This window comes from Topomyia yanbarensis, chromosome 3 (genome assembly GCF_030247195.1).
Source record: "Topomyia yanbarensis strain Yona2022 chromosome 3, ASM3024719v1, whole genome shotgun sequence".
In the NCBI taxonomy this organism is placed as follows: domain Eukaryota; kingdom Metazoa; phylum Arthropoda; class Insecta; order Diptera; family Culicidae; genus Topomyia; species Topomyia yanbarensis.
Window position 1 is genome coordinate 316,902,251 of NC_080672.1, and position 24,979 is coordinate 316,927,229.

Genomic DNA, 24,979 nt, shown 5'->3' on the forward strand with positions numbered 1-24,979 from the left:
AACTGCAGTCTTCAAGTCTTCTTGCGTTCCAGTCTTCCAGTCTGCTAGTCTTCCAGTCTTTTAGTCTTACAATCTTCCAGTCTTCCGATCTTTCAATCTTTCATTCTTCCAGTCTTCATTCAAGTTTGTTATGAATATATACAAATTTCGTTATTGATACTTTTTGCATGAATCAGGCAACTAGAAGCTGGGAAAATGGATTCTGAGACAATTATGACATTCATTGGTTTAGTTTTCGATTAAAATACACTGAAAAAAAAAAGTTAGTTTGGACAAAGAAAAGTTTTTTTTTCAAATCTCTTTTTTTCCTTCAAAGTGCCCAACTTGAATTCTTGACAGTAGGTAGTGAACATAACTACCTATCTTGGAACAAAATTTCATCTAAATCAAAAAAGGGTTTTTTTGTAAATCGACTTTAAATTTTTAAAATCGATTTTTTTCCGTGTAGGAGTCAAAGAAGAATTTTTTCAATATTTTTATTCAAAAATTTGAGTAATTTTGTGAAAATCACTCCTTCATAATTTTTTTTTGTAGGATTTGTCATTTTTCAACAATAGCCATTTGAAAAAAAAAATGGAAAAAAAAGTTTGACCCTTTTCAAAAGACAGTCTAGATCATTTTTGGAAAAACAAAGTGGCTTTTTGTGACAAAGTTCTCATGTACAGAAAGTTTCATTAAAATCTGAGAGGGTGCTGCCAACATTTGTTCGAGTTGGCGCGACATTCGTCTATTCCTATATCTATGAAAAAATTCATGAGTCAACCTTTGGTTTTATGAATAATGTTCATAAAGTTGTGAACTAGTTCGCGTACTAAGAATCGAATTAGAAATAACTTGCTGGAAACCGTGACTGAAGTTCACAAAACGAAAAGAAGTATTTTCACTAATAAAAGCGTTATGCTGGCGTTACTGAAGGGAAATTGAACGTACTTATAAAACACATGATTTTTGTTCATGGTCCTGCTTTCGTAACGTAAAAACGTGATTGTTCTAGAATTCATGACACTTTATTCACGATTTTGGGAACAATTTTTTTCCGTGTAGCTACACGTTGTTATACAGTGTAGAGATAACTTGAATAACACATGCTAACGATAACCAGTGCTATATCTCGGTATCATCAGACCAAGAACTGATTTGAATTTAAACGTGACAACCCTAGCAAATTGATATCATTTTGTTATATCTTTCATGTTAGTGCTAAATAAATCTATGTGCTTACTTAATCGTGTCAGTCGTGTTTTTGTGTCTGCTTAACCTGCAGTTATTTGTACTCCAGTTATGTTTCCATCTAATTACGCTTTTTAAACTTGCATACCTATTTAATATACCCAACACATCAATTCATTTTTTACATGATAAAACGGACAGGGACAATAAAAAAAGTATCAACGCCTAATAACGAATATACCCCCGTGTATTGCGAATGGTATCAAATACTGTCGCTTCCCGCGTCCCGGATCGTAATTTGATTTCCATTCCATTTCATTTCAGTCCCCTCGCGCAATTTTTCCCCTTTCCAATTTCAAATATTCAACATTCTGAAATTCATTACCCGAACAACCAAAAGTAGAGAGGAGTACGAACGAGTTCAAAACGTAGAACGGTTCTGTTGATGGGACCAACATTAAAGAGTGTGCTCAACTTTAAAAGGCACCAAATGATGAGTAAAATACGACGACTGCTGTAGCGAAAGAACCCTCCTTTGAAAAGCGTCCTCGTTTGTTCGCTCGTCCGTTTGTGTACTGACTGTCGAACCCTACTTTGCCGCTTGTAGGCATGGAAATGAGTGATGCGGAAAGATAATGAGGATGTTATTATTACTTATGCTTTTTCTTTGTCTGCTTTGTTTCCTCCTTGCTGCTTTTTTCCACATTACGAGCATCCTTCCGGTTGCTGTGTGCTAATGCGTGTTCTCTGTTTTTCCTACTCTGTTATACAGGCTGAGCTGGGGGCCTTGAATACGTCCAACATTGACTACCTCCTGGGTTTGTTCGACTACGATCGGCTACCGTATGCTGCCGACATAGGCGGGGGCAACAACGAGAATACTCCACCGCTGGTTAAAATGGTGCATTACTCGCTGGAAATGTTGCAGAAGAAGGAGCACAGTGGTGGCTTCCTGTTGTTCGTGGAGGACGGTAACATCCAGGAGGCACACAGGGAGAACAAACCGTACAAAGCGTTTCAGCAAGTAGAGCACTATGCAAAAGCGTTCAACATGGCCAACATGATGGTTTCGGAGGCGAACACGCTGGTTATTTCGATGAATGACGTTGGGAGTACGCTTTCGCTTCCTGGTTATCCGGTGAGTAGCATTGTTGCAAAATGTGTATATTGCTGTTATATATTTAGTTTAAGCACAGACTTAACAGACACAACGCTTCACCAGCGTTAACGGTTAATTTCAATATAAGCGACGGGAATATTCGGGACAGACCATTAGTTAGAAATTATTCACAAACAGGAGGGAAAACCCACTTGAATATGACAGTTCCGAACAGTGTATAGAAAGTGGAGTTTTCTCATAGCGTTAAGTATGTTGGTGTGTTTTCGAACGAATGTGTGTACATACCTGGTTTACTGCATTCATAACAAAAATCTCTACGAATGATTTAATCAGAAAATGCTTAGCCTTTTTATAACTAAATCGGAATTAAAAATTAAGATGTGGGATTTTGTGATCCGGATTTTGCTTTCGAAACAAACCAACCATGTGAATATTTCACATTTTCTTATCTTATTCAGATCAGAAACTAATCACGGCAAACGAACGAAGACTAAATTTATCCACCACTTTGTCTACATGGCAATAGGAAAATATCTTTGCTCCTACTTATAAAGTAGAACGAGAATAAAAATGGGTGACATTCTGAAGTACTGCAAAAAAACCTGTTAGGCTACTGATTTTGTGAAATGTCGCATTAAATCACCTTCGCGAAGCATAACAATTACTCACGGCAGGGGGCGTGCATGGCGTAAATGATAAATTAATTCCCTTGTACGCTGCTCACCTGGGTTCGATTTCCAACTCCACCCGTAGGATTAGAGAGTTTTCTAACCCGAAAAAAGCGGCGAGTGACCCTAACGTTAAACCCTCTATAATAGAAATTGAAAAAAGTTACCCGCGGTAGACTCTGAAATTCCATCATCTACGACACTCTGTACTGATTATGTTCATGCGACGATGTTAGAAGCTTTCCGCGCCATGACATCATACATCATAAGAGACACAACCTTTTATTTTACATATCAAAACATGTAAAACTTTATTACAGTGGAGACCCGATTTTATCAGCACCTGATTTTATCAGCCCCCGATTTTACCTACCCCCGATTTTATCAGCCTTTCGACCCGATTTTCATTGGCAAACTATCAAGTATCCAACACATTATAGTTCTAAGCTCAGAATGACATCGGCTACAAGTTGATAAAAGTGTTCACATACGCTATGAAACGAAACATATGATGAAGAAATTCTATTTCAAATCAAGAAAATAACGGAATGAAAAATAATTCAGCGCATTATCTAATATATACATTTCCCTTAACTTGAATTTGTTGTTATTTAACACTTTCGTGTATTGCAGACCAGAACGTAGGCATACATATGACAGCATCATCTGGTTTAAACCTTAACTCCGCTAGCGAATGACGGATCTCAATAGTAGCATGTCTGTAATAATATACGTACATGGAACTATTGAGAACCAGAGCTACAGGTCCAAAGCCCTGGTAAAGGAGGATGGTTGTGATGATCTGGGCCGCGGTCACCACGTAAAGCAAGATAGGTCACAACCCCAATTCCAAGGCGTGAAGCGACCCGTGCCGAGGGATGAGTGATCGAGGGGGTGAAAAAGATGCTCGATCGTTAACGGAGCCTGTGGGGTACCTGGGCAACCCCCACAGTAAGCGTCCCTTACCACGTTAATGCGGAGCTCTGGCGTGGCGGACATTTATTCTCGCGCTACTCGTGGGTTCAAACATGGAGATAAACAAAAACAAAAATAAACAAATAGAGGTGCCAAACCCCTTTGCTAGAGGTAGTTTGGCGAGGTCTACCCCCGTGGGGAGAGTAGTGGAGCGACGAGTGCTGCATCTGATTGCACCAGCGACCCCCCAGTAGTGGTAGGAAATAGCCCTACCAACGCACTGGACGGGCCACTATCCGCGATGCGCAAAGTGGTGGAGCAGCTCGATTCAATAATCGAGTTCACTAGCGCAAAGCAAAACATAAGCAAGGAGTTAAAGCAGAGCCTCCTGGAGCTCCGGAAAACTGTTCGTGTCGCAAGACAGAAACAGCAGGCTTATTGCAAGAGGGTGGAATGTCGGGAGAAGTCCGACAGAGAAACCCAGACAGTGGCCTCCAAGAGGGAGGGAAGAGAGAAGGTCGATACAGGCACTCAGACAGTGGCCTTCACCTTCTATGGAGCAGCCACGTCGCTCAGAGCGGCGGCCGAGTTCCCCTCGAAGGGAAAAGGCAAGGGCAAGGGCAATCGTAAGACGGCGCCGAACGCGAAGCGCCCTAGGAAGTCGCCAGGCGAGGGTGCAAAAACCGACACCACACGGCGTGCAACCGTTAAGGCCAGACGCCGTTTAGTCAAGGTAAGCGAGGGCGAGAGTGACCTCGCTGAGCAGAGCGTTGGTACCAGCAACCCGGCGCGACCGGGGCAGGGGGGCGTTAACCCCTGGACGCTGGTCACCAGGAAGAAGCCGGCACCGACACTGGAGGTACCGCGGCCCGCGAAGAAGGCCAAGGACAGAGGCGAGGCCTTGTGGTTAAAAACCGACAAGGACAAATACGCCGACGTCCTAAAGTCGATGAAGGCGGCCGAAAACCTTTCGGCCCTTGGGCAAGATTTGCGTAGCGTGAAACGCACCAACACGGGAGAAATGCTTCTGGTGCTGAAGCGAGGCGCACAATCTAGTGCGGTGTACAAGGCCTTGGCCCAAGAGGTCCTTGGTGAAGGCGCCCAGGTCAGGTCGCTAGGGGCGGAAATGACTCTCCAGTGCAAGCATCTGGACGAGTTCACGACCGCAGAAGATGTCGTCGCAGCCGTTAAGGAGCAATGTGACGTCACAATCGAGCAGGCCTCTGTGAGCTTTAGAGAGGGACCCTCTGGCACCCAAGTAGCCTACCTCAGGCTACTGAAGGCGGATGCCAAAAAGGTAACCGAGAAAGGTAAGCTGAAGATCGGCTGGTCGGTATGCCCTATTAGCATACCCCAGCTGCCTTCAGTGGATAGGTGCTATCGGTGCCTTGAGTCCGGTCACAAATCCTACGAGTGCAAGGGCATAGACAGGAGCAAACTATGTCGTCGCTGCGACGAGGAGGGGCATAAGGAGTGGGTACAACGGGACGGTTCCCGGTTCAAGAGGTAATACACTCCTCCGCCGAGGGTGTTGCGATTGCCAAGATCAATGGTGTGTTCTATTGCAGCTGCTACGCTCCACCAAGGTGGCCAATAGAACAGTTCAACCAGATGATCGACAGGCTCTCGTCAGACCTAGTGGGCCGGAAACCGGTAGTTATAGCGGGAGACTTTAACGCTTGGGCAGTGGAGTGGGGCAGCCGCTGTACAAATAGCAGGGGTCAAGCGCTAATGGAGGCGCTTGCGAAATTCGATACTGTGCTAGCTAATAATGGCTCCGCTAGTACATTCCGTAGAAACGGGGTGGAGGCGTGGATTGACGTAACATTTGCCAGCCCGAGTCTGGCTCCAGGCATGGAATGGAGGGTAGACGAAGGCTACACCCATAGCGATCATTTAGCAATCCGCTTTAGGATCAACTATGGTGTGCAGCATCCGAGGGCTGGAGATCCCTGTCAGGTACGCGGGTGGAAGTCCAATCACTTCGACAGCGAAGCTTTCACCGCGGCCCTGGGACTGGAGGCCAACACCGACAGTCTAAGCGGGGATGCGCTGGTAGCTGTTCTATCACGCGCGTGCGACGTCACTATGCCGAGAAAAACACTGCCAAGAAACGGCAGATGCCCGGTATACTGGTGGAGTGCCGAGATTGCAGCTCTACGGTCAGCCTGCCTCAGAGCTAGACGTAGGATGCAAAGAGCTCGCACCGAGGATGCAAGAGAGAACCGCCGTGAAGTGTTTCGAGCTGTGAAATTGGCCCTTAACAAAGCCATTGAAAGCAGCAAGAGAGCGTATTTCGACAACCTGTGTGAGAGTGCCAACGCGAATCCGTGGGGTGACGCCTCCAGGATTGTGATGGCCAAGACCAAAGGGGGCTCTTCACCCCCAGAACGGTCTCCGGACCGGTTGGCAACGATTATCGAAGTACTCTTTCCGTCTCGAGCCACAAGCCCCTGGCCACCTGCACTACGAGACAGTGCGGGCACGACCGAAATGGTGGCTCCAGTGACGAATGAAGAACTACTCGCAGTGGCTAAATCCCTAGCAATGAACAAAGCTCCAGGGCCGGATGGAGTTCCAAACAACGCTCTCAAGGCAGCGATCATAGCAAACCCGAACATGTTCAGGCTAGCTATGCAGAGATGCCTTGACGAGTGCCGTTTCCCCGATAGATGGAAAAGGCAGAAATTGGTGCTGTTGCCGAAGCCCGGGAAGCCGCCAGGCGACCCATCGGCGTACAGACCAATCTGTCTGATCGACACGACTGGCAAACTGCTTGAGAGGATCATCCTCAACAGGCTAACCCCGTACGCGGAAGGTACGGACGGTCTGTCAAGCAACCAGTTTGGCTTTCGGAAGGCTAAGTCCACGCTCTCAACTCAGTGATAAATACTGCCGAGATAGCGATCCGACGGAAAAGGCGAGGCATTCGATACTGTGCGCTAGTGACACTTGACGTGAAGAAAGCATTCAACAGCGCAAGCTGGGATGCCATCGCGCTCTCGTTACACCGGCTTAGCCTACCGGTGGGTCTGTACCGGATCCGGATTACTTCCAGAACCGCGTACTGCTATACGAGACCGATGCCGGTCAGAAGAGGGTTCCGATTACCGCCGGAGTCCCACAGGGCTCGATCCTAGGCCCGGTGCTATGGAACCTCATGTATTACGGGGTTCTGAGACTGAAGTTTCCTCCTGGGGTCAAGATCGTCGGCTTTGCCGACGACGTAACCTTGGAGGTCTACGGGGAGTCAATCCCTGAGGTAGAACTAACCGCAGAACACGCGATCAACACGCTGGAGGAATGGATGAGCGCGAGAGGCCTGGAGCTCGCTCATCATAAGACGGAGGTAGTTATCGTCAACAACCGCAAGTCGGCACAACATGCAGTTATCCATGTGGGAGAAGTCCCGATCACTTCACAGCGAAGTCTGAAGTCTCTCGGAGTCATTATAGACGACAAGCTGACCTTCGGCAGCCATGTCGACTATACATGCAAGAGAGCGTCGACTGCTGTTGCGGCTCTATCGAGAATGATGTCCAACAGCTCAAAGGTGTGCGCCAGTAGACGTAGGTTACTGGCAGGTGTTGCCGTATCTATCCTCAGGTACGGCGGCCCGTCATGGTCAAGAGCATTGAGGGTAACCAGTTACCTACAGAAACTGGAGAGCACCTACCGCGTGATGTGCCCCAGAGTGATATCTGCCTACCGCACGGTATCACACGATGCATCCTGCGTGATAGCGAGCATGATGCCAGTCGGGCTGGTCATTTGGGAAGATGAGGAGTGCTTCGAGCTACGTGGAAATAGAGGAGCCCGCGAGCGCACCAGGGTGACCTCGGTCGCCAGATGGCAGAGTGAGTGGAACAACTCCTCGAAAGGTAGGTGGACCCACCGACTGATACCTAGCATATCGAGCTGGGTGGGAAGACCCCATGGGGAAGTTCACTTCCACCTGATACAATTCCTGTCAGGCCATGGCTGTTTCCGACAGTACCTCCACAGGTTCGGGCACGCGGAGGTCCCAGTCTGCCCGGACTGCCCAGGTGTAGAGGAAACTGCCGAACACATACTGTTCGTATGTCATCGGTTCGACGTCGAAAGAAAAGCAATGCTTGACGTCTGTGGCTGGGACACAACCCCTGATACCCTTATTCAGCGGTTGTGTCAATCGGTGGAGAAGTGTAACGCAGTCTCGGCTGCTACCATCCAGATTGCCTGTATGCTACAGGTAATCTGGCGAACCGAGCAACAGACGACGGGCACGGCTAACTAGTGATTGGTTAGCTGAAGCGAAAAAGGCCAAGCGCAAAAAAGGGAGTGAATGGTCTGTTCATGCCGAGGCAGGTTTGACGCAGCGACTGGCAACCGCGTAAGGGGCCACCCAGCCATCCCGAAGCAAGACAGAAGAGTGAGTGTATAGGCGTATAAGTGGACTGCCTCGTGCCAAGACGGGAGGGCGTAGCGTAGTATGTTGGGACTTAGCTATCGATGCCTCATGGCGTGGCAGAGGAGTGAAAGGGTGAGCATCCAAGTCAGTCTCACACGGCATGTTAAGGGTGATCACAAAAGTCAGCCTCACATGGTATGGTAGAGGCTAGCACAAAAGTAAGCCTAGCAAGGAATGAAAAAGGTGAGCACACAAGTCAGCCTCGCATGGTATGCCAGAAGTGGGGCCTAAGAAAAATGTCCCACATGGGATGCCAGGGGGAGTGACAGAGGTACAATAGAGTGGCACGATCGAGAGTGAACCAGGCGATAGGGTGAGCACCCAAGTCAGCCTCACATGGTATGGGTGGGGCGAGCACAAAAGTAAGCCTAGCAAGGAATGAGTAAGGTGAGCACACAAGTCAGCCTCGCAAGGAACGAAAAAGGTGAGCACAAAAGTCAGCCTCAGGTGGGAGTGTTTGAGAGTGAATCAAGGTGCGATAGAGAGAGCAGCCAAGTAAGCCTCATACAGGACGTATGAACGCGTCAGTGAGAGTGAATGAGTACATTAAGTACAGCCATCCCCCCAGAAGTAATACTGAGAGGTAGCTCCTGGGAGGAATGATGGCGGAGCCCAATGGAGTTTAGTCGGTATTGATGGCAGCGTCACCATTTGAGCCCGACACGCCCCCAGTGCACCCCGTGCGGTAGCTTGCACCCTACCAATAGCACGTGTACTGGGCTAGGACGTAAAGGTCTTCTCCATTGTAAAAAAAATCTTGTCGCCGCTTACCAAATATTTCCAATTAGACATATGCGCCGAAGTATTTTTGATCGGCGGCGGCGTAAGCAACATTTTTAGCCGGCGGCGGCGTTGGCGGCGTCACGCCATTGGACCCAATCGGCGGCGGCGCGCCGGCGTATGTCGGCGTGCGAATACTCACGCCTATGTAACTAAAAAATTCTTGGCAGTACAATTCCTTTCCCAAATTTTCGGTTTCTTTTGTAACGGACTTCGCAGCATACAGCCACATATAAACTGACCTGACAGCTTGAAGAGAATTCTGAAAAAAGTCATCGCCCATGGTATACTAGCGACACCTGTTGAATACATTGCACAAAAGGTGATTCTTGCAACCATGTCAAATGATTTTTTTTTCAACCGAAGCTCTAACAGTGCCCACCCTGCTAACCAAATCATAAATGGAAGGCGGGATTATTTTTACAGTTGTCAAATTTAAAGAGCGATAGAAAAATCGTCGATGTCGCATACTACGACTTCCCATGGAATAATGGTTCCAATGGGCAAATTTAAAGAATGCAGAGTAACGACTGCATATTTACGTCCCATCATAATCATTTATTGTTCTATATTTAGGAAATTAAGCAATGGTAAAATAGTTTTTGTTTTGTTTGAGGAAATCAATTCCTGTTATCGTTTCATTGTTTTGTTGTTTCTATTTAGTAATCTGTAGTCGCTCTTTTAGAATCCTGCAGACATCAGGTACCATAACACGAGGCGTTAATAATGGCATTACTGCGCAGAAATGTCAGTTTTAATGATCGTGTAAGGACACTTATCAAATTACTTCATTTTCCAGGCTGGTGTTTACTTTTACTTCTTGTAAGTACAAAATCGTCCCGATGATAAGGCATACGATTCCGTGGTACCATATTTCCTTTCAACGGAAGATTTGTTTCTATCTTGACTGCAAAGTATGCTCGATGTGCTGGTATCGTGCAGATCTGCATCATGACGAAACTCAAATATACAGTTAACATCATTCATAATAATTCCACGACTTGATGTTTTACCTCCTGTTGGGTTGAAACGGTTCACTAAACATGTCTGATTGACAATGGTCTGAGCGTATCTTTAGATTTCGCAGCTCCTGCCCCCGCCAATTCAATTCCGGTTAGATTCGATACACCGAATCAAGTAAATTAGTAGCATCCTATTATGTTCTTACTCACCGATCGGCATCCTGTGGTAACCTATGAAATGATTGTGAACAACTCTGCCTTGGGCACTTCGACAAGAATGCATTTCGCATTTCCGGTCCATTTTGTTTGTTTTGGTTTGCATGAGATTAAAAAGGCGGAGATATTTTCAGGTTGGTGTGGAAACAAATGTCGCTTTTGCTTGAAGCGAAACTGAGTCAGCTTTAACCCCAGCTGCTGTCATAATGTATAAGCTGACAGCGGTTGGGGTTAGAACCTGACTCAGTTCCGGGGTCAAGAAAAAACGCTATTAGTAACGCATTTAGCTCTGTGTCAAAATTACAGACACTTTATACACAGACTAGCGAAGTGTCAAAAATTATGATGAAAATTCATCTCGTATTGCGTCTATTTGTCTGTGATACCGGGCCGGTGCAACTGACACTGAAAATCTTTCCTAAGTTAGGCTCAACCACACGACGGTTAATTTATGAGACCAGAAATCTTGCTCTCTGCATAGCCACTTCAGTGTACCAGCGTCGCGAAAAGTCAAGTTCATTCTGCCCAAAAAATGTTTGAGAAAAAAAATTGAGGTCACGATTTAATCAATGAACTTCGTATTGAAAACAATTTTTGTGTTTTCACAAAACTAGTGCACACGAAAAAAGAAACAAAAATGGCGTTATACTCTAATGTTTAGTAAAGTTACTGTGGTTGTGTCTGAATACGTTTACTATTTTTATGATTCTAGTTCATAATTTGAGGATATAGGGTAAAGTGCCTATTTTCACCATACTAAGCAGGGTGCCTCACTAATTCATTAATTTCTCGACCGAGAATCAATGGAATGCCTAAAAATTGACATCAACAGCTTTGCTTCGTTGTTAAGAACCAGTATAATAACACAAATGTGCTGAAAACAGTGAAATTCTGGTGTTTGAGTGCAACAAAAACTGGAATCGAGTGGCCCTATTTTTGCGCTACCATTTGACTCAATGCGTTGAACAAAGATGGCAGACACTGCTTTAACCATCGGCTTCAAATGGGTAGGGTGACAATAGAAACATGGCGAAAATGGGCTCAACACCCTACTGATTTGTATTAACTTTATCAACTAAAATAGACCACAAATTTTCTTCGTGGTATCGTGATAATTTAGTGTTGAGCTTACCGTCGGATTTTTTACACAGAGTAATGTGTCTAAGAGTTTTCTTAATTATTTCACGGACATGAATTGTGGCTATGTAATGTATTTTTGGTGCTCAGTGCAGTTTCATTTTAGTACGAACATTACACTGAATCTTAACAAGGAAATAAACCTTGTATCTAATGCTCGCGCCTATTAGACTGGTTGCTAGCAGTTGTACACAATAGATCACGTAGAAATTTCAAGACCAGAGAACAGGGTGGCATTCGGAAGCGCACAAGAAACAGTTCTCGAATCCATGAATAGTCTGAGTTCCTTGAAATTGTTTACGTAAATATATTAAGATCATGCAGAAAATTACTTCGTGTACTATACAATGAACTGTTTCACGAGCTTGATTGGTGAATCGTGACTAGCACTAATACCAAATAATGATCAAGATGTGATAAAACATGAATCAGTTAACGTCGTATATTCGGTACATAGATAATGTTGCTAGATTTGTGGATAACATTATGAGTCAACAATTTTCGAGTTCGCGAATTGTCGGCGTGGGAAAAATGAATCGGCGGCGCGCCGCCGGTCTACCGTTCGGCGTCGGCGTGCGTTAAAAATTACCGACGGCGGCGGCGTGGCGCGGCGGTGCACATGTCTATTCCAAACGGTTTAAAAGTTAATCTAGTTTCAATCAAAATTTCAATAGAATTTATTTAATAAGTAAATGATATCAACAAAAATCTGAATTTAAAATGATTCACAGTTTAAATGTCTCGATTATGAATTATCTCACGAGTTCATATAATCAATCCGAATTAGTTATGGAATTTTCGTCTCATCAGAATCTGAATCATCAGAATAGTGACAGGACTAATCTAGCTCCGGATTGACACTCGCTCCAACAACGAAAGCAAGCCATTCAACCATATATCAATCCGCCAATTGACCTATTTTATGATTATGCAGTATTGCCAGTTAAGGATTCTTTGTTCTGGTAAAACAATATAAAACACACTTAGCCTTTAATCGCCTAACATTTTATTGTGGAACATAGACAAGTGATTTGATTTTAAAATTTGGCACGTTCATTACAATAGCTACTACCATTACTACAGCTGACATCATCCTCTATCAACGAACAAATCCTGTGACAAATAGTTCTAACATTCTTTTTTTCCATCGCCAGAAACGTGGAACAGACATTCTCTCAAACGCCGGTTTCAGCTCTAAAGACTCCAAGCCATACCTCAGTCTTGCCTATGCTACCGGTCCAGCGTACGACTCGTACTACCAGAAAAACGAGGGTCGCCTCGATCCGCTGGAGGTGCTGCTGGGAATGCAATATCCAAAGGACCAAACGTGCAGTGCTGCCGTACCACTGGATGAGGGAGTGAACGGCGGTGAGGACGCTTCCGTCTATGCCAGTGGGCCGTGGGCGTTCATGCTGTCGGGTGGGTACGAGCAGAATTTTATCGCCCACGCCATCACATTTGCGTCATGCATCACAGAAGTGTGTGGTGGAGTATCCAGCGTTGTCGTCTCCACTTCCGTGCTGATGCTAGCCTTTCTAGTGAAGCTTTTCGTTTGATCCAACAACAGGATGTGGGTGATGCCATCCCATTGAATGAGAAACCACAAGGACCAAATCCACTAAAAATACAAACTTTTGCCACTGTTCGCTTACGTTAAGGGTTTTTATTATAAGCTGTTTTTAGACCGATTGAAAAAATAAACCGAAACATTTCAAACCAATCCCATATGGCCTCCGGCTACACAGTCACAAAAAAGTCCGTTCAAGTATGAATGGCAGAGGAAAACGGAATATTGCCAAAAACCTGTTCCTCGAACCCGAAACGGGTACGTGGTCCCACTCTCGATGTTCGTAATCCCTTTTTATCTGCATTCGCCAGCCCGGACCAGGCAGGCAGTCAGGCAATGAAAGCCAGACTCGTATATTGGCTGCAGTTAACATCATAGCTCCGCCCTACCTCCGTGTGCATGACACACCACAACGGTGGGCAGAGAGCCGGAGCCAAACCAAGCAGCTGCCAAAGACAAATGAGCTCTGACTCTGGAGGAAGAAGCGGACGGGAAAAATAAACCAGAAGGCAAACCACGTAATATAAACATGATGAAGCGCTTGCCGCGTCAGAAACGGTGTGTTCTTTTAGGTTCGATCGCATTCTAAATCGAGATCACGTGATACAAAAGGTAAGGAGGATGATTTGAATAAATCTTCGATCAACGCTTAAATGTTCTCGCATGCATTAGTGATTTTTTAACGAGATAGTTTATTTCAATGCGCTTGTTGTTGTCATCGTCTTGTGAAAAAAGATAAAAATATTACCATGTTGAATTTTTTGGTTCGGTGTATACACTTTACAAAAGTAGTTACATTATTCAACATTTCCATATGCCGAACAAGACTATAAAAATTTATGACCTGTGAACCGCGAACTTTAGAAGCAATTTTTCAATTTAATTAATTTGATGAGTAATATGTACAAACTGTTTCTGAAGCACAAGCGTAGTCGTTCCAGATGTATGATTTTAACACAGGAAAATATGTTCGAAATAGTTCCGGAATATAGCATTGAACCGTTGAACACTTAATTAATGCGCGGACTATGCAGAGGACAATTTGGCTTAAGCGACCTTTCTTTGTCTTGTACATTTTGCCGGTTATGTTGACTGACCCAACCGTGGGAAAGTACCCTCACTAGGGTAAACACGAAATTATTGTAACAAAGAAATTTAGTCTCAAAGCTCATGTATCTTTTGAACAAAATGTTATGAAATCTTTAAATTTAAGACAATGCGAGAATTTAACGTTACTTGCTAAAATGTTGAAAGCTCAGAAACAGACCAGTCCAACAGAAATCATTCTTGTCTAAATATAAGAATATTCAGTACAGTGAAACCTTTGTTGATAACTTTTTTTTATAATGTCGATAGTTTGTAGCTCCAAGAACTCAATATTAAAATTTCACTAAAATATTGGAGCATTCTTCTAACTACTAACTAGGATTTGAAACGAATATCTAGATCAAAATAATTCACATTTCGAATAATTACTTGAGAGTAAATTTGATTAGTACTCCTAAGAGACTTTTAAAAGCAAATTTCGGGACTTCTGGGTTGTCTGGATCACAGCTTATTCATAATTTATAACGAGGAGTCAAGTAATTTACTGGAAATTTAATTTTAGATAATAAAATAAATTTAATTATTTTATTTTATTATCTTAAATCTTTAACATCTTCATACCAAGCATTAAACAAGCAGGAATCCTGGGAACATTGCTCTTTAAATCTTATTCTTTAAATCTTGTACAACTAGTGGATTACAGTTTGATTTTTTTAAACTACATTTGAAGAAAGGAGCAATTTTTAGACTATCTTAAAATTAGGAAAAAATTTAGACTATCTTAAGTAGGAATGGAGTACAATATACATGGGAAATTACTAAGACTAAAGAGGGGGCGTTATTGGCTTATCTTAGCTTAGCTTAGATAGACTACCCGTAGTTGCACTTCGTGATTGACCGAATGAATGAAAATGCACAATGAACCATTCTTACTGTGCATGTTTCACTGACTCAAAACATTCATAACAATGCTCAACAACGACACCGGCCACGACCAATGCTGTTCTACCGAGGAAAGGAAGGAATGTTAGCTCGACACTAGCTGCTGATAGATACCGAGATTACCTTTACATCTCCACGAGCATCACGGGAAAGGAATTACCCACAGACAGTCACTAATGTCGCTTCCGCCCAAAGCGGAACTGAGCTAGGCTCCAACCCCAACCGCTGTCAAAATGTATGAACTGATAGCGATCTGGGCCAGAACCCGACCCAGTTCCGGGTTCAAGCGAAAACGGCACAAGGTGGCTCGACTATGATCGTTGCAAAAGCATATAAATGAAGATAAAACAGGAAAACATCACAAGGATCAAAGGTATATATTTAAAAAAGAAATAATCATTATGACCCAAATGCATGTATTTTCTTTCCGACTTAAGGCTCAAGTTACCTCAAGGCTTGGTAGTATGCGTAAGAAAAATTGTGTTCAGCTTTGCCACCAGATTATCCATTTAAACCTTTTCAAAACTCTAAAAGAAGAATATCAGTCGATTTATTAGGTCATCACGATTCAATTCATGCAAAATACCTGCTGGAAAAACCATCGGCTTAGCTGGATGGTGCTTTTGAAAAAGTGGCTGTGATTTTTTATCACACTACCACACCGAGCTGGGGTACGCAACACAACTGCGCAATGAAAAAACCACAGCCACTTTTTCAAAAGCACCATTTAGCTAAGCCGATGGTTTTTCCAGCAGGTATTTTGCATGAATTGAATCGTGATGATCTAATAAATCGACTGATATTCTTCTTTTAGAGTTTTAAAAAGGTTTAAATGGATAATCCGGTGGGAAAGCTGAACACAAATTTTCCTACGCACACTACCAAGCGTTCAATTCTAACACATGCTTAAAAAAGGTAACTTGAACCTTAATGCCTCGTACATTCACATCGTGCACTGCACAGGTTTATGTACACTCAGGTTTTTTTTTACGCGGGGGATACGAGCCGCGTAAATGAAAACCGCGTAAATGAAAACCGCGTAAATTTCAAAATCCGCGTAAATGAAAACCGCGTAAATTTCAAAATCCGCGTAAATGAAAACCGCGTAAATTTCAAAATCCGCGTAAATGAAAACCGCGTAAATTTCAAAATCCGCGTAAATGAAGACCACTTAAATTTAAGAATCCGCGATAAAGGGGACCTCATTGATGTATACCGCGTAAATTCCAAAATCCGCGTAAATGAAAACCGCGTAAATTTCAAAAACCGCGTAAATGAAAACCGCGTAAATTTCAAAATCCGCGTAAATGAAAACCGCGTAAATTTCAAAATCCGCGTAAATGAAAACCGCGTAAATTTCAAAATCCGCGTAAAAAAAAACCGCGTAAAAAAATACCGCGCAAAAAAAAACCGCGTAAAAAAAACTTGAGTGTACATCGAACACTCGCAGACTCATTCATCTCTCGCATTATATCATACTCCCGAAACTGAGAGCCATTGTCTCAATTCTCCTGTGCTTTTTTGCACTAGTGCGCCACAAACATTAAATGTAAAAATTTTACCATCTTCATCCCCTTTTTGCCGTCCAATAATGCTACGTTTGCTCTGATGATCGATCACCTGTCTTCGTATGTGCGGGATCCTATCATGCAAGCCGGTATTGTGATGTAAATCCTCCAGATATGTTTTTAGATTTTATTGGTTACCGCTAAATTGTTGTGTACTTGGTCTATTGATTTTTCTCGGTGAAATTGACTTTAAATTTCACCGAGAAAAATCAATAAACCAAATACATACCTCCAGATACGTGTTGGAGTAAGCACACAAATAACAAAATCACTGAACGACACTTTCTCTTTTCTCTCATGGAGCCCAATGATTGCTTACTCACATGTCGACTCTCACCACATATCAAGTCTAAATTTTTCGGCACGATTGAAATCAAACAAGTAAAAAATGCTTCGAAAAGAAATCAAATTCTCCAACTTTGCATTCGTTTAAATATCACTTTTTCAAAATTTCCTCTAAATTGAAGCACTTGACACATGATTAGGATGCGAAACACGGTATGTCTAATCAGCAGACGCCCTCTCTTCTCGGGCTTATATCCTAAAGAGGGGGGTTATGAGATATAAATACACACCTAGAAAAAATGGTGTAAATTTACGTCTCCTGACCATGACATATACGAGCATCAAAAATGACTTAGTTTTACGTTTGATTTTAATTTTACATGACGTTTAATTTCGTAAATCATGTAATTTTACTCCACATACAGCGTTTGTTCTGAATGGTAGGAAGTGTAATTTTATGTCATTGCGATGTAAAGTATATGTTTCATGTAAAACTAAATGGAACACCGTAATGTTCTGTCATTTCGTAAATTACGGTTTGTTGAATTGTGTCATGTTTGCAATTACGTCAACGATAAAATTCAGATTTTTTTGGTGTGTACTATAATTACACTTGTGTTTTAGTTTTTGAGAGAATTCGTATGTAATTTAATGATAACAACTCAGGGAAACCGATTCAAATTCGCTTTTTTAACAAGTGCCTATTTGCTTAGAGATATTTCCACGAGGATTTGATTTCTGTATCGGAGTAACAGCAATAGAAGATACAGGGGAATGAGGGTGGACAACGATGACTGAGAGGAGAAGAATCAGTTTGTGGCAGGATTTTGTTTCGGGAGGGGCTTAATTTTTTTTGTATAAATCTAGACAAACCTATGATTACGGCGTAAACGCCAAATGTCAAAATTCACTTTAAAGGGAAATCCCGGACAAATCTCAACTGGCCGAACACCGTTCGCCGTACCAAATGCAAGAGAAAATTTTTCTTTTTTGTTTGCTACCAACATCTGTGATTGGCGAGTGACAGTATGTTCGGAATTTTCATTCAAAGTGAGCTTTGACAGTTGGCTTTCACGCCGCAATCATATGTTTGTCGAGAAATCTTTTAATTCTGATGACTTAAGATAGTCGCTAGAAATTACAATTTTTTTTGAAAATTTCTTAATGAAAACGATTCGAAATCTAAGAGAATAGGAACACAATAATTCTAAAAACCTGTTCTTTGTCACAAGAAAGGCGAATTATTGATGTTAAATTTGATTTTTATTATTTATTTACAAGTTACAATTTACTCTCGTTATAACAATGGATATTCTAGAGTTATTAGTATTTATAAGCTAACAGAAATATGACAATCCTTGACGGTGCTGGAAAATCCAGGTGTTCCAAACTACACGTTTAAAAGGTATAGAAGCTGCTAAATCGAAATCAGTAGAAAAATCAAAATGTTCGAACGAAGAGAATGTCGAAATTTCAACTAAATATTCTGATTTAGCAAGCAATTCGTATGATGACGCGCAGAAAAGGTTCAACTTATATTTTCTTGATCTCGCGTCCTGCAACTATAACCAGTTCTGTGGCATTATGCTAATACATTTTTTATATGTTCTATTTAAATTAAACTATTTTCCAGACTGGCCTTAGCCTGGCAGATCAGAGTCCCAGTGTGGAAACGTTCTTGGTGATCAATGGTATCAAAAGGTGACAGGAATCTTTTAATGGCCACGGTGCAAGCAATCGGTATCAAATCTTGTAGCCGATATTGATTTTCTCCCGCCCGGATAATAAACGACTTTGGTGGAATGCTGAGTTACGAAATCTTCGAAATCGTCTCAGGAAGGCTCGAAAACGATTTTTTAGAACAAGAGGCGAAACCGACAAAACGTCCGTGCGGGAATTAGAACACCAATTCGAGCTCGTGAATGCAGCATACTATCGCTCATATGTTTCCCGAATTGAATGCAACATGAAGGAGAATCCAAAGCAGTTTTGGTCTTACCTGCGGAACAAAACGTGCTCCAGTGGAATTCCGGAATGCGTCAACTATCGAGACAGGACATCAACGTCACCAGCGGAGTCAGCAAATCTATTCTCGTCATTCTTTTAAAACGTGCTAAGTAATAACTCACCACCTTTGTCTGTATCGTAGTTGAATAGATTGCCAATTTTCACTCTGAATTTGCCTGCAACATCATTCACCGAACATCAGGTACATATTAATCTTCGGGGGATTGACAGTTCCAAGGGCCCGGGGTCTGACGGGCTACAATCATCGTTCATCAAGAATTGCTCTTCATCTTTGGCGCTACCAGCATCTCTATTATTCAATCGCTCACTTGCTGAAAATGTTTTCCCCACGAAGTGGAAGGAAGCTTTGATAACCCCAATCCACAAAATAGGCAACGTACATGATGTCACCAATTATAGAGGAATTTCAATCTTAAGCTGCCTCCTCAAAATCTTCGAAAGTATGTTGTTAGATGTTATCTACCCCGCGTTAAAACACATCATCACTTTGGACCAGCATGGTTTTGTAAAAAAGCGCTCGACAACTACAAATCTGATGAGCAGCGTGTCGTCGCTAATTGATAAATTGGAAAAACGACAGCAGATCGATACGGTGTACATCGACTTCTCGAAAGCTTTCGACCGTGTTCCTCATCAGCTTGCTGTGGAAAAGCTAAGACGGACTGGACTGCCGGACTGGCTGACTAATTGGATCTCCTCGTATCTTGCGAACCGTAGCGCCTCGGTGCGACTTGGAACTACACGTCAAGGACCTTGGTGTCATTCTCGACTGTAAACTACGCTTTACCGCACATTACTCTTCCGTTATAGCTAAAGCCTACGCTGTACTTGGACTCATCAAACGCAACACTCGTGATTTCAATGATGTGTATTGTCTAAAAACACTATACATTACACTGGTATGCAGTATTCTAGAATATGGCGTTACTATTTTATTATTATTATTTATTAAGGCTTTAACCTCGCTATAATATGGCGTTACCATTTGGGCTCCGTATCACACCATACACATTGATCGTATCGAACAGGTACTTTATCAGGTTTGCACTTCGTCGGTTACCCTGGCAAAACCGTTTCCAGCTTCCTCCATATGAAGATCGCTGTATCCTCATCAATCTCCCTACACTGCGAAACAGACGGATCTTTCTGCAACGACTTTTCATTTTCGACCTTCTGACGGACAACATAGACTCCCCTGCGCTCCTAGCAAAACTCGACCTCAACGTTCCGGAAAGATCTTTTCGGAGAATTGATTTTTTCCGACGCTCAACACATCGCACGCAGTACGGCCAGAATAATCCTTTGGATGTTTGCTGTCAACTCTTCAATAGTGTCTATCACTTGTTTAATTTTAATATTAGTAGAGAATCGTTTATATTAAAAATAGGATTAAGTCAGTGTTTAGTCTAAGTCTGTGCGATGTAACTTTTTTTAAATCGAAAACAATACAATACAATATAGATGAGTATCGCAATCACGTGTTACAAGTTATTACGCAAAATGACATGGTAGAACTCGATCAAGGCAACTTCCATAAGCATAACCCCCATTTTCACCTTCAGCAAACATTTCACATTACGGATGTCGGTCTTATGCGAAACGACCGGAATCCAACAGCCTCCGTATTTAGCTGGAGCACCCTCTTGCTTCTGCGGCTCACTCATCTCGACAGAACATCACAGCAAGAATGAAAGTAACAGTTTCTTTTGTATCTTCCAACGAGTCACACAATATTAAAAGAACTATTTTTGTCACACACAGCATACTGAGTAGGTATTGTGACCGGGATCGGGTGTTTGAAACAGCCATATTCCTCAAAACTCTCTCATTAAACTAATAAAAATATGTTAAGGGTCACCGAAAGACATGTTCTTTTTTAAATATATTTTTGAAAAAATTCGGGGGAGGGGGGCTTTAGCACCCTAGCCACCCCTCTGGTTACGTGCCTGCCACGATAGTAAGCAGCGGGACATCGGGTGGTCCTCATCGGACCCGTAAGAAATCTTTCAAGATGAGTCAGAACTTCAGGTCATGCTAGGCTCTAATTTTGGTTTGTGAAATCACAGTGGAGCATTCAATTCACCAAAACCTAATTTATTTTGAAGGTTTTTCGTTTAACAAAACACTTAAAACTTAATAAAAAGTGTATTGGAGGGTTCTGGGCGAAAAAGTGTTCGAACCAACCCACCTTGAAGTCATAGTTTATTTTTCTGGTCATTGAATGCATATGTTTAGTTGAAATAAACCTATTAAAATTATATGGATTGTCCTAAAAAATCTGAACTTTCCGTAAGGAAATATATGAACTGATTCATATTATAAATCGAAAAGGGAACCATGACAATACTTTGGATTAGCTTCCACAAAAGTGGCAATGGTGCTAAAGAGTAATTTTTCGATATGTTCTTGTGTTAATTTGCGGATTTTTGTGACGAGGCACGAGGCAGCAGCATTCCGCGAAAGTTAGTTCAATAATGCAATTTTGAATTTGGCGACACTTATTGTATTCGCTCAAAATTTGTGAAAAAATTGAGAAACTCTGGTCGGTGTTTTCTAGAGTGCTGTTTTAGTCCAAGAAGGTAATCGAATTAAAATATTTTGTAAACGTGTTTGTGTGTTATTGAAATATTCTTTTTTATAACTGGTTGTCTGCCATTCCAATTTGAAATCATTTGCCAATGTCTCTGATCTTTTATCCTGCATGCTAGAAAGGATTAATGGCATTAAATATTTCATCTACTGTGTTAAATCAACTTTCTGAACATTTCTCCATTAAATGACAAAGATGATTTCTTGTAACTAATGATAACAGTTTCGCCATATCCTGAAAAATATACAATTTTATAACCTAAAATTATAAAAGTGGTTTAAAATGCGAAATCGGCAATTTTATTTCACTATTATAACAAGGAAGAATTGGTCTTTCATATGATATACTTTATTCAATCGGAAACTACCGGAAAATTAGCTTTTTCAATTTTAAGTGAACTTGAAAATTTTCATTCTTATATTTAATATTTATATACATACCTATGATGCTCTGTAAATATTAAGGTAATTTATTTGAATTATAGGTACATAATATGATTCCTTCTTTTACAACAACAATGGTTGTTTTGAATAAAAGTCGCTTCAGACCTTCCTGAACTTTTGAATTAAACTCACTATATTTGAGAATAAAATGCAATACAAAAAGAAGCTAAAATTGGTTTATTGGAACCTCTTGTAACGTGGGTAAGCACAACATTTAATAACCAATAATCCGTCAAACGATGCGGAAATCAGCACACTACACAATGAAACAGCACGTAACAATGATAACTTAATTTGAGATTTTTGACTTTTGATCAGGTTTTGAATTAATTTACTCCTCTGTGCAGTGGTGAGATTGAAATCAATCGCGTATTAGCGCTCTGGTGTGAGTCGGCACCATAAAAGCAGTACAGGGGACTTCTGGGAATGAGAAAAGAGGAAGAGAGGGGCTAAATTCTTATATTGATTGATTTTAGGAAGAGATCGGCTGTGACCGCATAGACATCAACATACCAGTAAGACCCTAATTACGAAATACTGTCGGCAAAACATGGATGCGAAGAAGGATTTCATCGAAATTGATCCACGGATCGACAGCCACCCCATTCTACTACCCTAGTAAGGATGGGTCGAAACGGCGAATGGCCTAATGGTACTGGCTGCCACTCCCCGTCATAACTTTGGTAGGTCTTCAAGTACATCCAAAACCCGGCATATTAGCTTCAGTTGAACGTTCCTGACCCCATGAAGAACCGCGTCAACTCTTGTATTCGACCTCACTGCCTGCAAAGGTAACAATTGAATCATATAGAGGCGACTACTCACTACGGGCGTAGATAACGGCTTTGAGTTGGGACCTAAAAAGCATGAAAGGAGACAAATATAACAAAAATAGAAAAAAAAATCTAACGGAACAAGTGTGGTGAACCTGTTCGTCAAAGGTAGGCTGGCGAAGTCGCCGACATAGCAAAACGACCAAGTGCAACAGCAAATGCAGTCGCAACAGCAGCAGTAGAGAAAGCAACCCAGGGAGGTCATACCGAGCACGAGCGGCGACAAACCAATAGTCAAGGAAAGCTAGGTTTTCAGATGCGCACGCCGAAATCAAGAAGAAGACCAGCAGTCTGGGTTACCTAAAGTGAGGCAATAAATCGAAGAGCTCTACGAATGTGTGAAAAGCAAAGGTAACGTGAACGGACAGATCAGGGATCTAGTGATTAGCATAATATCCGCCGTAGTAGCAGTCTAATGCGAACAGATGGCGTTACGGCAGTGAACTGAAAACGCCTAAAAGATGCTGAAGACCATGGAGGTAGTGAAAGCAGAAGCCTATGAGACACCGAATACATTTAAGGAAACACCAGAAGAGGAGGGGGAACCACAGAAACACGAGAAGATCGGTGAAGGGAAACGAAACAGCCGAAAATTGCAGAGTGAATGGCGAACCGCAGAAACCGTAAAAGAGAGGAGGTAAAAGCAGAAGGAAAACGAGGAAAAGAAGAGAAAGAAGTGCTTCGACCGCTCCAGGAGAAGTATAGGAGAGACGATCTAGTCGTGAAATCAAAAGTGTGTGAGAGGATCCCAAGCAGAAGGAGCTGGGGGAGAACGTTATAAGAACCAGGCACACTCAGAAAGGCGAGATGCTGCTCGGGCTGAAGAAAAATCCATTGAGTTAATAGCTCGGCCTATCGGGAACTCGTGGCATAGGAGGAGAAGTGAATGTGAGCTTCAGTTCAGGAAGCAGTGGTCGAGTGCAGGAATCTGGACGAGATCACAACGGGAGACGAAATGAGAAGCGTGCTAATAGAGCAATGTAACCTGGAGAAAGAGCAGATATCAATAAGGTTGAGGAAAGCGTACAGTGGCCCACAGACTGCAGTGATACGCTTATCGTCAAACGCAGCTAACAAGCTTATGTTGATCATTAAGATCAAAATCGTATGCTTGGTGGGCTTGTTACGATTGATCCCTAGAGCCACTAAACAAACGGAGAGGTGTTTCAAGTGCTTTGGTTTCGGCCATCAGGCAAGAAACTGTAAAGGCCCGGACAGATATGATTTATGCAGAAAATGTGGAGAGAAGGGACACATTGCTCATCAATACAAGTGATAAGCGGTTTTCTTGTCCAAGAGGTGGTGGATAGCACAATCGAAGGCTTCTAGATCCCCAGGATCAACGTCGTATTCCTATATAGCTGTTATACTCCCCCATGGTTAGACAAATACCGGTTGTTGCAAGAGGAGATTTTAACGCTAGGACCGTGGAGTGGGGTAGCAGGCTGACCAACGCAAGAGGTTAGAACCTGTTAGAGGCCCTGGCCTAGCTGGATGGAAGGCTGTGCAACGAAGGTTCCGCTAGCACATTCCATAAAGACGGTCGGGAACTATTGACCTAACACTCTGCAGTACGTCGTTGATGGATAACATGAAATGGTGAGTCAGTGAGCACTACTAACATAGCGACCACAAGGCGATCCACTGGCGGAATTGCATTGTTACGCGGAGAGTGTGGACTGGCGAGCGGAAGTAGAATATATAGGACTTCGATAAGAACCTTTTCGTGGACACTTCGTGCTGACAATCTCGTTCCAATTCCGAGTGCCGATGAGCTTTCGGAAACATTAGCACGGGCGTGTGACGTAACAATGCCGAGGAAAATGGAGCTGAAGAACTGCCGGCGTCAGGCGTATTGGTGGAACGAAATGCTCAGTATCTTTCATGCTGCCTGTCTTAAAGCCAGAAGACGCGTTCAAAGAGCAAGATCTGAGGCAATTAGAGAAGAGTGCAAGGTGACATTCCGGTCGGCTAGGGCCGCTTTTAAACGCTAGGTAGTGCTTACTAAGTCTCCCTACTACACGGCTGTGCAGAGAAGTAGACGTTAACTTCTTGGGCAACGCTTACCATGTCGGGATAACCAAGATTAAGGGTCGAACGACGCGAGCTGAAATGTGCGCACACAAACTGAAAATTATCGTGGAGGGTCTTTTCCCGAAGCACGACCCACATTGCCTACGACGTAAGTTAATGCAGACGATGGAAATGCTGGTGACAATAAAGTCAGCTCCTTATAGTGGCGGAAAGGCTGCAAGCGA

The 24,979-nt window shown here is 42.7% G+C and overlaps 1 protein-coding gene across 1 annotated transcript in view; it reads left to right on the forward strand.

Annotated features, from left to right (window-relative positions):
* The window catches only part of LOC131691941 (membrane-bound alkaline phosphatase-like), a 46,783-nt gene extending 33,654 nt beyond the window's left edge, over positions 1-13,129 (forward strand). The window contains exons 6-7 of the mRNA XM_058978721.1: positions 1,943-2,308; positions 12,573-13,129. Of these exons, the coding sequence (XP_058834704.1) occupies positions 1,943-2,308; positions 12,573-12,974 (768 nt within the window). The 3' untranslated portion in view covers positions 12,975-13,129. The remainder of the gene's footprint in view (positions 1-1,942; positions 2,309-12,572) is intronic.
* Positions 13,130-24,979: the final 11,850 nt, after the last annotated feature.